The sequence below is a fragment of the Somniosus microcephalus genome, chromosome 23 (genome assembly GCF_052327205.1).
Source record: "Somniosus microcephalus isolate GS21.2 chromosome 23, FLI_Smic_1.0, whole genome shotgun sequence".
NCBI lineage: Eukaryota > Metazoa > Chordata > Chondrichthyes > Squaliformes > Somniosidae > Somniosus > Somniosus microcephalus.
Genome location: NC_141009.1, coordinates 29,854,698 through 29,867,406, shown reverse-complemented (window position 1 = coordinate 29,867,406; position 12,709 = coordinate 29,854,698). Strand labels below are relative to the sequence as shown.

Below are 12,709 nucleotides of genomic sequence, written 5' to 3'. Positions count from 1 at the left end.
TTGCTAGCTCCACGTAGTGCAGGGTAATGTAACTAGGAAATCGTAAGAATAGATTTTCCCTTCACTCTCCAATTTTTCCTGCTGTTCGCTCTCAGTTGCCCTTGGACCATATACTACTTTGTCAGAATGTGACCTCTTTGCAGGAAGCTTGTAATGCTGTTTTAAACTGGTCACCAGTTGACGTACAAAAATAGCTAGAAAATGTAATGCTTCACATTCTTCCCTTCCTCCCTGTATGGAAGGCCCTGACCTCTCCTTGCAGCAATGTGGCTGAGAGCAGGGGATTGAACCTGTGCTTTGGTATGCTGTGGCATCATCTGGATTGATCTGTTTTCTTAGAAGCATTTGACAGAAAACGTGACCTCTGTGGCCACACTTCATGTGGCTGCCTTCAGTTAGTTTAAAATAATACATAATGCTTGCATTTATATGATGCTTTATCATGTTAATCTCCCAAGGACTTTAGATTTTGGTTGTCATTGAAGGGCAGCTGAGGTTGAATGATGGTTGAAATGAAGCCCACAGAGTCCAGCACTAACATGAACGGAAAGGAAGTGTGGTTTTCAAATTACTTAATTTGGCCACAAAGGTTTCCTTGAAATAAGGCATAGCACACTGATGGCTTCATGGAAAGACTCACTACTTAACAAGTAAATCCCAGGATGTTTTCATTTTAGGATTTGTACTTGTATGGAATCTACAAAATAGCTGTTCAAACGACAACATTTTGCTGCTTGACGTTATGCAGTTTCGTTCATTCAATATTGGGAAGACTGAAACCATTGTCTTCAGCCCCTGCCGCAAACTCCGTTCCCAGGTCACCAATTCCATCCCCCAACCTGGCCACTGTTTGAGGCTAAACCAGACTGTTTGCAACCTTAGCTAGGGGCAAATAGGATGCCCTGTTTCTGACCCCATATCCACTCCATCAAGACCGCCTACTTCCACCTCTATCGCCCATCTCTGTCCCTGCCTCAGGCAATCTGCTGCTGAAAAGCTCACCCATGCATTAACCACCAAAGTCAACTATTCCAATGCTCTCCTGGTTGACCTTCCACAAATTTGAACTCATCTGCTGGTATCCTAACTCGCACCAAGTCCCGTTCACCCATCACCCCTGTGCTCGCTGACCTACATTGGTTCCCGGTTCAGCAACAGCACGATTTTTAAAATTCTCATCCTTGTGTTTAAATCCCTCCATGGCCTTGCCCCTCCCTATCTCTGTAACCTACTCCAGCCCTATGACAGTCCAAAAATTCTGGGTTCCTCCAATTATAGCCTCTTGTGCATCCCCGATTTCCTTTGCCCCACCATTGGCAGCTGTGCCTTCAGCTGTCAAGGTCCGAAGCTCTGGAATTCCCTCCCTAAACTTCTCCACCTCTCCTTTTTAAGATGCTCCATAAAACCGATCCCTTCGACTAAGCTTTTGGTCACCTGTCCTATTATCTCCTTATGTGGCTTAGTGTCAAATTTTATCCGTTAACGCTCCTGTGAAGCACCTTGGAACGTTTTACTGCAGTAAAGGCGATCTATAAATGCAAGTTGTTGTGCCATAGAGATCACTGACATCCCTCAAATGAACAGTGAGAAGCAACTTTGCCTTTTTCTGACAAAATTGACTGGTTTAAACACACAAATGTTGCATATTTTAACATGAGATCTGAATAAGATGCACTGTGTAGGTGTATGAGGTTATTGATTGCATGTTTCGGTATATTGCACATGCTCCCTATATCTGTACAACCGTTAAATTATTTTGCAGATCGAACGAAAAGAAAGAAAAAGTAATAGTGATACACTGTATGAGGTTGCAAGTTTGGAAAGTGAATCTGAGCGTGAGCGAAGGAAAACAACAGCAAGCCCAACCATACGCTTACCTCATTATGGATCGCAGGGATCCATCATCCCTTCACCTCCTGAGGATGATGAAGAGGAAGGTGAGTTCACTCCAACTCCGAACCGGATCTTTTTCTTGCTTTGTAATCTAATGTACAATTCCTGAGATGCCTTCTGATCTAGAGAATCCTCTCCTGGTTTTAGAGTTGTAACTGTTTAAATTAAAACACTGATGCTGCCTTTGCCATTATTTTAGGCTAATTGTGTTTAGAATCCATTTTGACCTAAGATACAAGACTAATAAAGGTTGAAGAAAAGATTTGATTTTCACTCTTTTTTGTAGTTTTACTTAATCTGGTTCAAACCCAATCACTATCCCCCAAGGTACTGATTATAGGGCAACTCCACTGCACCAGTTCTCCATTTAAATAAGGGTACATGCACAATGTTTAAACTGCTATTCACAATTTTTTTTTTTGTTGGAGCTTTCTGCTTTACCCAATGACAGATGTTCAATATGGATCAAAAGGAACTTTGCTAGTCTGCAAAGAATACGCTTCTGCTGTTCAGCCATTCAGCACAAACCAAATCATGGCTGTCATCCCTTCCGATGGCAAATGTTTATACTGCTGTAGGCCCACTTGATGTGCCACTGTCCTGGGGGCTTCCATCAGCAGCAAAGTCAATGTGGAATTAAAGGGATGTGTGTTTTTTGTCAACTCCCAACCCCAATGCCATTATTTTCCTAATTTTATTCTCTGTGAAGGACAATTCAATTGGAAAGATTAGCAATACTGCAACTATCTTGTGCATCTGAAGTGTTTCCATTGTTTTAATCAATCAGTTGGCAATCCTACATGCAATTGAGGTAGATTGAAAAATAAATGCTGAACATACCATGCAAAGACTAAAACGGTTAACGTTTCAGATCGATGACTTTTCGTCAGAACATCAGGTCAGGTCATGGGCCTGAAACGTTAACTCTGTTTCTCTCTCCACAGATGCTGAGTATTTCCAGCATTTTCTGTTTCTATTTCAGATTTCCAGCATCCGCAGTATTTTGCTTTTGTATGCAAAGACTAAGATTGTATTAACGGATGGAAAGTAGAACAAAATTTTAAATCAAAAAGAATGTGGTGTTCAACTACCATATGTAATATAGTATTTGATGTTATAGGGAAACAATTGATAAGAGCAAAATTTGAGTGACACATTAGCATATAGTGTATGAATACGTCTTGACAAGATTTTTGCAGTCAGAGAAGGGAAGTCATCTTCATTCAGGATTTTCAATCTATTGCTCTGTTTTTTTCAGATAATGATGAGCCTCTTCTGAGTGGCTCTGGTGATGTGTCCAAAGAATGTGGTGAAAAGATTTTGGAGACATGGGGAGATCTACTGTCAAAATGGTGAGTAGAAAAAGCCATCTTATATTTGTGCTTCAGAGATCCTGTGAAGCAGTAATATTTTCTAGTTTTGTAGCTTTTAAAGTTTAAAATTCTGTATTTTGAGGAATCACAGTTTTATTGTTTTCACCCAGTGCATCTTTTCAAATTATTTGAAATTGTTAGGTTGAAGGTCATTGCAAAACTTCCAGATTTACACACAAAAATGTACCTATATCATAAAAAAATGAGAGGTTGGTCATCTTTCAGCAATCTCATTGGTCTGTGATAACCACTTGATCTGTGGGGGCCTCAACTGACTTCTTTTACAGTAATGGCAGCTGCTCTTCCATTTTGCCCCTTCTTGAACTAGCTCCCATTTTACCTTGTACCACTCTTCCTATTTCTCATCTGCCCCTTGGCGACCTCATCTGAAAACATGATGCCAGGTTCCATGTTTACGCTGGCGACACCTAACTCTACTTCACCACCATCTCTCTTGACCCCTCCACTGCCTCGGTGTTGTCAGACTGCTTGTCTGACATCCAGTCCAGGAGTAGTCATAATTTCCTCCAATTAAATGTTGGAAAGACCAAAGCCATTGGACCTGAAATTGCGGTCAGAGGCTTCCCGCGGTCAGAATGCCTCCAAACTGCAGGTAAAATCCGTACTTACCTGATGGCCCCGAAGACTCGCGCTCCATCTTCCACTCTCCAACACTGAGTTCATCCAAAACTGCTGCCCATATCCCAACCCGCACTAGATCCCATTCACCCATCACCCCAGTGCTCGCCGACCTACTTTGGCTTCCGGTACTTCAACGAGGATTTAAAAATTCTCATCCTCGTGTTTAAATCCCTCCAAGGCCTCGCCCCTCCCTATCTTGGTCATTCCCTCCAGCCTCAACCCTCCCAAGAACTCTGCACTCCTCCAGTTCTGGTCAGAAGCATACTTAATAAATCTAAAATCAAGGCCTCATCCTAATGCAGTACTGCTTCCTGTGTTCTGTCTGATTTCTCGCAAAATATGTGGCTGCAGCTTGCACCACTACACAAAGCAAGCCATTTTTATTCTCTTCCCTTACCCAATATGACAATATTGCATCAGTCTGGTTTCCTTCCTGTCTTTAGGCCGCTACTTCTATCTGCAGCAACCTCTGACAACAGCTAAATTATTCTCTTGTCTCCTGGCCATATTGGTTCTTGCATCATGCTATTCCTTGTCGTTTTTCTGATCATATCCATAGCTGAAAAATAAAGCCTGATATTTCACAAAGTAACCATAGACACAGCCAACTCCAAAACCTAATGCCCAGAAATTACAGTCAGCGGTGTAGCTATGGAGTACGCCGCTGACCTGCGAAAAGAATACGAACTTACCTGTTGTGGCCTTCCTTCGTGAACTTGCTCTCTGACGCTGGGTACTCGAGGGCAGCGTAATGACCTGCGGATCCAGGGGCACAGCATGTGTGGAAACGTACCTGGGATCACGTGGGCCTGGTGCTCCAATCAGTAGACCAAAGGGAAAGTCTCCACCTCCAGCACTGGGAACTTTATTGCATTTCACCCGATTTTTCAGAATAACTATAAGGACTAGGAGAATAAATAGTTCCAAAATGTCTGTGTGTCCCTCCCCTCCCCTCCCCTCCCCCTCCACCCTGAAATATCTGTAGATTAATCGTTGGAGGTGTTTCGGACAGCTTTACAATTCATTACATCACATTAATAGAATGAGTAACTGTCTTGATCTGATCCCCTAATCAATCGTAAAATTTTCATATGTAATTGCTGGGCAGTTTGTGGGCAATTAACCCAACTCTGCGCCAGCAATTGGTTTTTCCAAGGCGGTGTGGATCATCTGTCAGTGTGTACCTTGATAGATCTCAAGTTCGGGATTTAGTGCAAGCACATGCGGGAATCCCGAACTTGCGGTCAATTTCAAAGGGTATGACAGCATACTCTGAGTACGTCATCATACCCACCACAAAATCTGCCCCAATGTATAAAAAGTAATGAAGACAAGTACAAAGTCAAAAGCAGCAACCAATGCTAAAAAAGCAAGTGAGGAGCATGTAGTGCCATGTTTTCTTACCCCCAAAATAGTTATTTTGATTTGACTTGGGAGTCCCTCCCCCCAGGATCCATTCTTGGCTCCCTCCTCTTCCTCGTCTATGTACTGCCCCTTGGCAACGGCCTCTGCAGGCGTGGGTTCACCTTCCCTGTATGCTGATGTCCCCAGCTTTACCTCCACTATCTCTCTTGATTCCTTCACTACCTCTATGCTGTCGGACGGTTTGCCCAACATCTAGTTTTGAATGAGCCATAATTTCCTCCAGCTAAACATTGGAAAAACTGAAGCCATCGTCTTTGGTCCCTGCTGCAAATTCCATGCCCTCACCATCACCTCCATTTCCCTTCCATGGCTGTTGCCTCAGGCTGAACCAGGTCGTTCATAACTTCGGTGTCCTGTTTGACCTTGAGCTGAGTTTCCAACCCCATATCTTCTCCATCACACAGTTGTAACATCGGCCCAATTGACACTGCATCTTTGTGACATCCTGACCAGATTGCTTTACCCTCAAGTTCAGCTCATCCAAAACTCTGTTGCCTATATCCTATTCTGTGTCAAGTCCTGCTCATCCATCACCCATGTCATTGCAGAAATATATTGGCTCCCGTTCTTGCAATGTCTCAAGTTTCAAATTTTCATATTTGTCTTTGTCTTTAAATTCCTCAATGGCCTCACCCCTTCCTCTGTCGTAATCTCCTTCCCAGTTCTCTAACTTTGGCCTTTTGTACATCCCCCTCTTTTTGCTCCATCACTGACAGCTGTGTTTTCATCTGCCTAGGCTCCACACTTTGGACCCTCAACCTCTCCACCGCCCTCTCCTCCCTTCACACAAAGGATAGTGGAAATCTGGAACTCTCTTCCCCCAAAAAGCTGTTGAGGCTAGATCAATTGAAAATTTAAAAACTGAAATTGATAGATTTTTGCTAGGCAAGGGTATTGAGGGCTACAGAACCGAGGCGGTTAGATGGAGTTGAGATACAGATCCGCCATGATCTCATTGAAAGGAGGAACAAGCTCAAGGGGCTGAATGGCCTACACCTGTTCCTATGCTCCTCTGACGCTTGTTAAAACCAACCTCTTTGCTCAAGCTTTTGCTCACCACTCCTAGGGGTCGATTTTCATTAAGCTGTCGGGAAGGAGGCGGGACTACAACTTTCGGGTTTTAGTCCCGCCTACATCGACGTCCGGCCAATCCACGTGATTTTCCCTTGATTGACTTTGTTGAGCCTGCCTAGCAGGCTCAGCAGGCCAATTAAGGGCCACCCGGCAACAGGTGACGTCACAGACTGAAATTTCATCTGTCAAGAGGTGTTGACAGATGAAATATCAGTGTTTCACAGCTGTTTGAAGCTGTCAAACACTGACAGTCTGGCTTCTAACCTGAGTCCTTCTACACAGACTCAGTTAGAACTCTCACCAGCAATAAAAGCTGAAGGCTGTCACTTTTGACAGCTCGCAGCCATTTTGCTTTCAGTGCCGGCTGAGTGATGGACTCCCGACGCCTACAGGAAGAAAGGCTGTTAAGGTACGTACAGGTAATTTAAACTTCTTCACACACTTTAGACACACCAAACACACTTACCTTTGCACTCATGCACCCATCACTCACCTGAACACCGACATCGCGACCCCTCCAAGTCCTTCAACCCGACGGCCTGCCTGCTCTAACCTGGCGTGGTTTGGAGCCGTCAGTAATCCCACACGACACCCCTCAAAATAGGGATTAGGCTAAAAACTGCCTGTTAACTACCTGTTAACAGGCAGTTAATTGGCACTAATCCAATCCCGTCCCGCCTCGGCTCGGCGGGTCCCTGTGCGCCCGCCTCCTGTGAAACTTGCGTGGAGGCGGGTTTTGGGTGGGATGGTGTCGGGACCCCCGAATTCGGGATTTTTGCCCCCCGCCCACCTAAAAGCTCGCCTCACGGCACACTGAAAATCTAGGCCCTAATCTTTCCAACTTTGGCTTGGTGTCTGTTTTTCCTGAGACCTCTGTAAAGCTCTAAAGGTGGTCTATAAATGTAAAGTGTTAACTCATTTTACTTAGTGCAGTACAAACTAGCTCATATGCAAGGATTTGTGGTTGATTTTGTATTGGCTGTGTTCTGTTCAACTTAAAAAAAACAGCAGAGGTTCAGTTTGTTTGTTTCTGCTTAGTAAACATAGTTGTTTACAGCGAAGCAGGAGTCCACTTAGCCCATCGTTTATCTCGCCTCTTTGCCAGAGTAATCCAAAACTAATACTGCCTTCTCTCCATAGCCCTGTATCATCTATGCCTCAACTGTTTACTCTTCCCTTAAAAGATGCAGTTTTCTGCCTGAGCTGTGCATTTTGATAAAACCTCCCAAGCTATAACAACACTGCATAAAGAAATTTCAGCTAATATCTCTTTTCACGCTCTTAGTGACCATTTTCAATTTTCATGTCTTATGCTGCAAGTCCGTGCCATTTCTAAACTGTAAACACAACAGTGCAAGGCTGACAGCAGAATAATTTTTACTATTTAAAAAAAACTGGTACAGCAGGTAGCTTACCTGTGCTTTCACAATGACTTCTGTGTAAGCCAAATTCACATACTAAGGTCTTTTTTTTCATGGGCAGAAAGCTAATTACTTAGCGACTCAATGTATTAAATAATAAATAACATTAAATAAATAAATTAAAGTTAGCAGTAGAATGGCTAAAAGGATTCAAGGAACGTAGTATATCATCTTGATTAATTACAGACTATGAATTTGTTACCCCTGTTGGCACTGATTCCCTAACCACTCCATCAAAAACCTTTGCAATTTTTAAAACCTTTTATTAAATCCCTTCTTAATTTTCTCTGCTTTAGTGGAAATAGTCCTACATTACAAATCTCTCCTCATAACTAGTTTCTCATTTACCATGAGATATTTCACAAATATTTGCCTAGTTTTCTTTTTAACAGATTTTCCTATTAACTTGTATTCTAGAAGCACAAAGGCTGTAAACTAGTAAGATGGGGGGAGGGATCTACAAGAAACGTAACCAGCCTAATTATAAACAAAATGGGAAAAGAGAGCATAGGAAAGAATAAATTAAGGAAGGACATTGATGGCAAGGGAATAAATAGTTATAGAACAGGAGTCTAAAAAGATGGTTAAACATAGTGAGAGGAAATCCTATTAAAAATGAGTTAAACTGTCTGTACAGCAATGCACAGAGTGTCCGTAATAAAACAGGGGAACTGGAGGCAATCATGCGTTGGGAGGAACCAGACATAATCGGGATTACTGAGACATGGCTACAGAAACAATCAGGACTGGGAATTAAACATTGCAGGGCATAACATATTTAGAAAAGATAGAGAGGGGAAAAAGGGGAGGTGGAGTAGCTGTACTTATTAGGGATAACGTAATGGCAGTAGAAAAAAGGAACGTAGATATCAACAAGACAAAAATAGAATCCATATGGATAGAGATAAAAGATAATGGATCAATCACAATAATAGGTGTAGTCTACAGACCACCTAATAGTGGAAGGGAGGTGGAGGAAGAAATATATAGACAAATTGGAGAAATGAGTTTTAAAAAAAACATGGAATCATAATAATGAGGGATTTCAACTACCCCGATATTAATTGAACAGAAGAGGTAGGTAAAGGGGATAAGGGAATGAAGTTCCTACAATATGTACAGGACTCTTTTCTAAGCCAATAAGTAAAAGTCCCAACAAGGGAGGATTCGCTATTGGATCTAGTAATGGGGAATGCACCAGAGCAGATAAGAGAAGTAAAAGTAGGGGAACATCTAGGCAATAGTGACCATAATGTAACATGCTTTAAGATAATAATTGAGAAGGACTTATTACTTGGAGGGTGCGAGTCTAGGTGGGGTAGAGGAACAAAGGGATCTCGGAGTACAAATACACAAATCACAAAGTTGCGACACAGGTTAGCAAGGCCATAAAAAAAGCAAACCAAGCACTAGGGTTTATTTCTAGAGGTACAGAATTGAAAAGTAGGGAAGTTATGCTAAACCTATATCGAACCTTGGTTAGACCATACTTGGAGTACTGCGTACAGTTCTGGTCGTCATATATAAAGGATATAGAGACACTGGAGAGGGCGCAGAGAAGATTTACAAGGATGATGCCAGAAATGCGAGGGTATACATATCAGGAAAGGCTGATGAACAGGCTTGGGTCTCTTTTCTCGAAAAAAGGCGGCCGAGGGGTGACCTAATACAGGTCTTTAAAAATATGAAAGGTTTTGATAGAGTGGACACAGAGAGAGGCCGTCAATACAAGATAGTCACCAAGAAATCCAATAGGGAATTCAGAAGAATCTTCTTTACCCAGAGAGTGGTGAGAATGTGGAACTTGCTACCATAGGGAGTGGTTGAAGCGAATGGTATAGATGCATTTAAGGGGAGGCTAGACAAGCAAATGAGGGAAAAGGAAATAGAGGGTTATGCTGATAGATTTAGATGAGGAAAGACTGGAGGAGGCTGGAGTGGAGCATAAACGCCAGCATGGACTGGTTGGGCCGAATGGCCTGTTTCTGTGCCGTATATCCTGTGTAAGTTCAGCAGAACGGAGACCACATTCTTGAGAGCACATTAATGTGAAAATAATTATTATATATGGATAAAATAATGGCTGCCTCTGGGGTAATAAAATCATAGTCTGTAATTAATCAGGATGCTGGAATCCTTTTAGCCATTCTGCTGCTAACTTTATTTATGCAATATGACAAATGATTATCTCCTTTGTGTTTGGAATGGGGGAGGGGAGAAGGAACGAAGAGGTATAATGTTCATCTGTTGAGTCGCTAATTAATTAGCATTCTGCCTATGAAAAAGGGACTTCAGCATTTGAATTTTAATTACACAGAAGTCAATGTGAAAGCACAGGTAAACCACCTACTGTGCCACAGTTTTTCTCTCAATTATACTGCTGTCAGCCTGCGTGTTGTTTAAAATTGAGAAATGGTGTTGACTTTCAGCATAAGAAACACAACTTATGATGTACATCCATTTTCCTGTCTGGCCAGAAAGGGTTTTACTCATTTTTTCTTGTAATTTTTCCACTCCTTCCTCTCTTTCCCCCCCCCCCCCCCTTTTTGTTTCGCTCTCACACCTGGCAGCTATCCCTTGCCCTGCCAGTGCACTTTACACCCAATCTCAGCCTATTACCATCTCGTCTAGCTTCTAACACCTTTTATTGTCTCTTTTTTACTTCTTTTGTTTCTTTTATTCTTTTGTCCGATCGCAGCCCTGCCTCCGATCTATCTTTTCTTTCCAGTTTTGAAGAAGGGTTCGACCCGAAACATCAACTCAAATTTCTGTCCACGGATGTTGCCTGACCTGCTGAGTTTTTCCAGCATTTTCTGTTGTTATTTTGGATTTCCAGCATCCGCAGTATTTTGCTATCGTACAAGGGTTTTACTCCTCCTGAAGGTGCTGACTGTTGCTGGAGTGCAGTTCTACGGGTGCCAGCAGCTTTCTGGTACCTTTTCTAAGTGACCATTCTTCATTTCTGAGGTTGGATGGTGTTTGGTGGTAGGCTTCTTTACTGTGTTGGACATCACAGCCAAGCTTGCTTAGTTCTCATCTGATTCACACATGCAGTTTCATCATGAGTCACTGAATAGCAGTTAGGAGCCAAGGCCCTTAACATAACATAAGAAATAAGAGCAGGATAGACCATAACAGCCCCTCAAGCCTTCTCCATCACTCAATAAGATCATGGCTGATCTTTGACCTCAGCTTGACCTTCCCGCACTATTCCCATATCCCTTGATTCCCTTTCGAGTCCAACAATTTATTGATCTCAGCCTCAACGACTGAACATCCACAGCCCTCTGGGGTAGAGAATTCCAAAGGTTTACCACCCTCCTGAGTGAAGAAATTTCTCCTCACCTCAGTCCTAAATGGCTGACCCCTTATTCTGTGCCTCCTAGTTCTAGACTCTCCCGCCAGGGGAAACTGTCATTTTGACCCTTCCCTCACTAGCCATGGGGTACTAAGGCTAATTGTATTGTCCTAGCGAAGATTGGCTAGTTAAACACAGATTGGGATGAAACCTGGGACTTTGATATGGTATGACTTAGTACTACACCACAAAGTACATTCTCCCACGAAGCCATCGACGAGATGTCATTAGGGAATTTCTGTTTAACATTTTTAATACAACCCGCACTTTTTTTTGTTACTAGGTTTAAAAACTCTCTCTTCCTAACCATACTGCTCACCGATTGCGCAATCCAGTCAAGAGGCTGGTTTGGGTTGTGGACATTCGGTATCCGTGCTGCCATATGGTTAACCTGCAAGAAACAGATTCAGGTTGTGGAAGCTTTTCACTCAAAGGTGAAACTGCTTGGCTCTTCCTGGCAGCCTGTTTATTGGACCAGTAGAATGCTTGGTTGACCTCATCCAACAAAACTAATTCATTTGGAATGATGGATGGAACTGGGACAAACTCTTGACCTGACCAGGAGTACAGTGCTCCTTCCCCTTGAACTATTGGGCTATCTTGCTCAGTCGTGCTGGTATATTTTAAAATCTGTCACTACTTGAATTTCCAAGTGTCCCTCCCCCCTTCAGTTTTCCATGTGTAGAGATGTAGAAGCTATGCCATTATGTTTTTGCCTTTAAAACCTCTTGCAATACTCTGATCTTTAAATTTTTAAATATATTTAGGCAGTAAGCTAGATCCATATCGTTAGACTTCTGCAACCAGTGTTATCGCTGGGATTTCAGTAAAATGGAATGACTGCCACCTAGTATGCAAAATACTTCCGTTTCCATTTCTTCATTTCCTGCTTTTTGGACTTTATCACTTTCTTGCCTACAGATCAGGAGTGAGCCCATTTTCATTCAACTGGAAACTGAGCTTATGCCCAATATTACATGGCAATAGTGAAACCGTGAACACAAAAATATAGCATTTTTTCCTTTGTGGTTTAAATGCCATCCTTCATTTTGATGTTAGTAACTAGGCATCACAGCCTATATTACTGCAGACAAGATTATGGAATCAGTGTTTGGCAGTGCAGACTACATGGGTTACAAGTAATAAGCTCTAAACATTCATGGTTGTTTTAAATTTCAGCAAAGCAATTTTAACAAATCAAAATGCAGCAATCGCATACTTGATTGTTCTCTTTGTATTGCTTATTTTGGTATCTTGAGTTCCTAATGAAATAATTGCTGTTTAATGTACAGTAACTGAGTCAGTCCTTGAACAACTCTTTTTTTTATTTAACAATATTGTTTACTTAACACAAAAAACTGACACAGCTTCAAAATTAGGCAGTTCGTTCTCTTCAAGTAGAGCTCATCACTTGGTGTCTGTCTGCCCCTCTCGCTAACCAAGTCTATCGCATTCTCTGCTGCCAAAAGTGATTTTCAATTCTTCCATAATCTCTCGTTTTCAGCCAACTGCAAGTTCTGGCC

The 12,709-nt window shown here is 42.3% G+C and overlaps 1 protein-coding gene across 5 annotated transcripts in view; it reads left to right on the top strand.

The window, feature by feature from the left end:
* rabgap1 (RAB GTPase activating protein 1) overlaps window positions 1–12,709 on the top strand; it is a 205,337-nt gene that overhangs the window by 78,997 nt on the left and 113,631 nt on the right. For all 5 annotated transcript variants that reach the window (XM_085965697.1, XM_085965694.1, XM_085965698.1 and 2 more), the window contains 2 exons: window positions 1,763–1,937; window positions 3,152–3,245. In XM_085965697.1, the coding sequence (XP_085821823.1) occupies window positions 1,763–1,937; window positions 3,152–3,245 (269 nt within the window). The remainder of the gene's footprint in view (window positions 1–1,762; window positions 1,938–3,151; window positions 3,246–12,709) is intronic.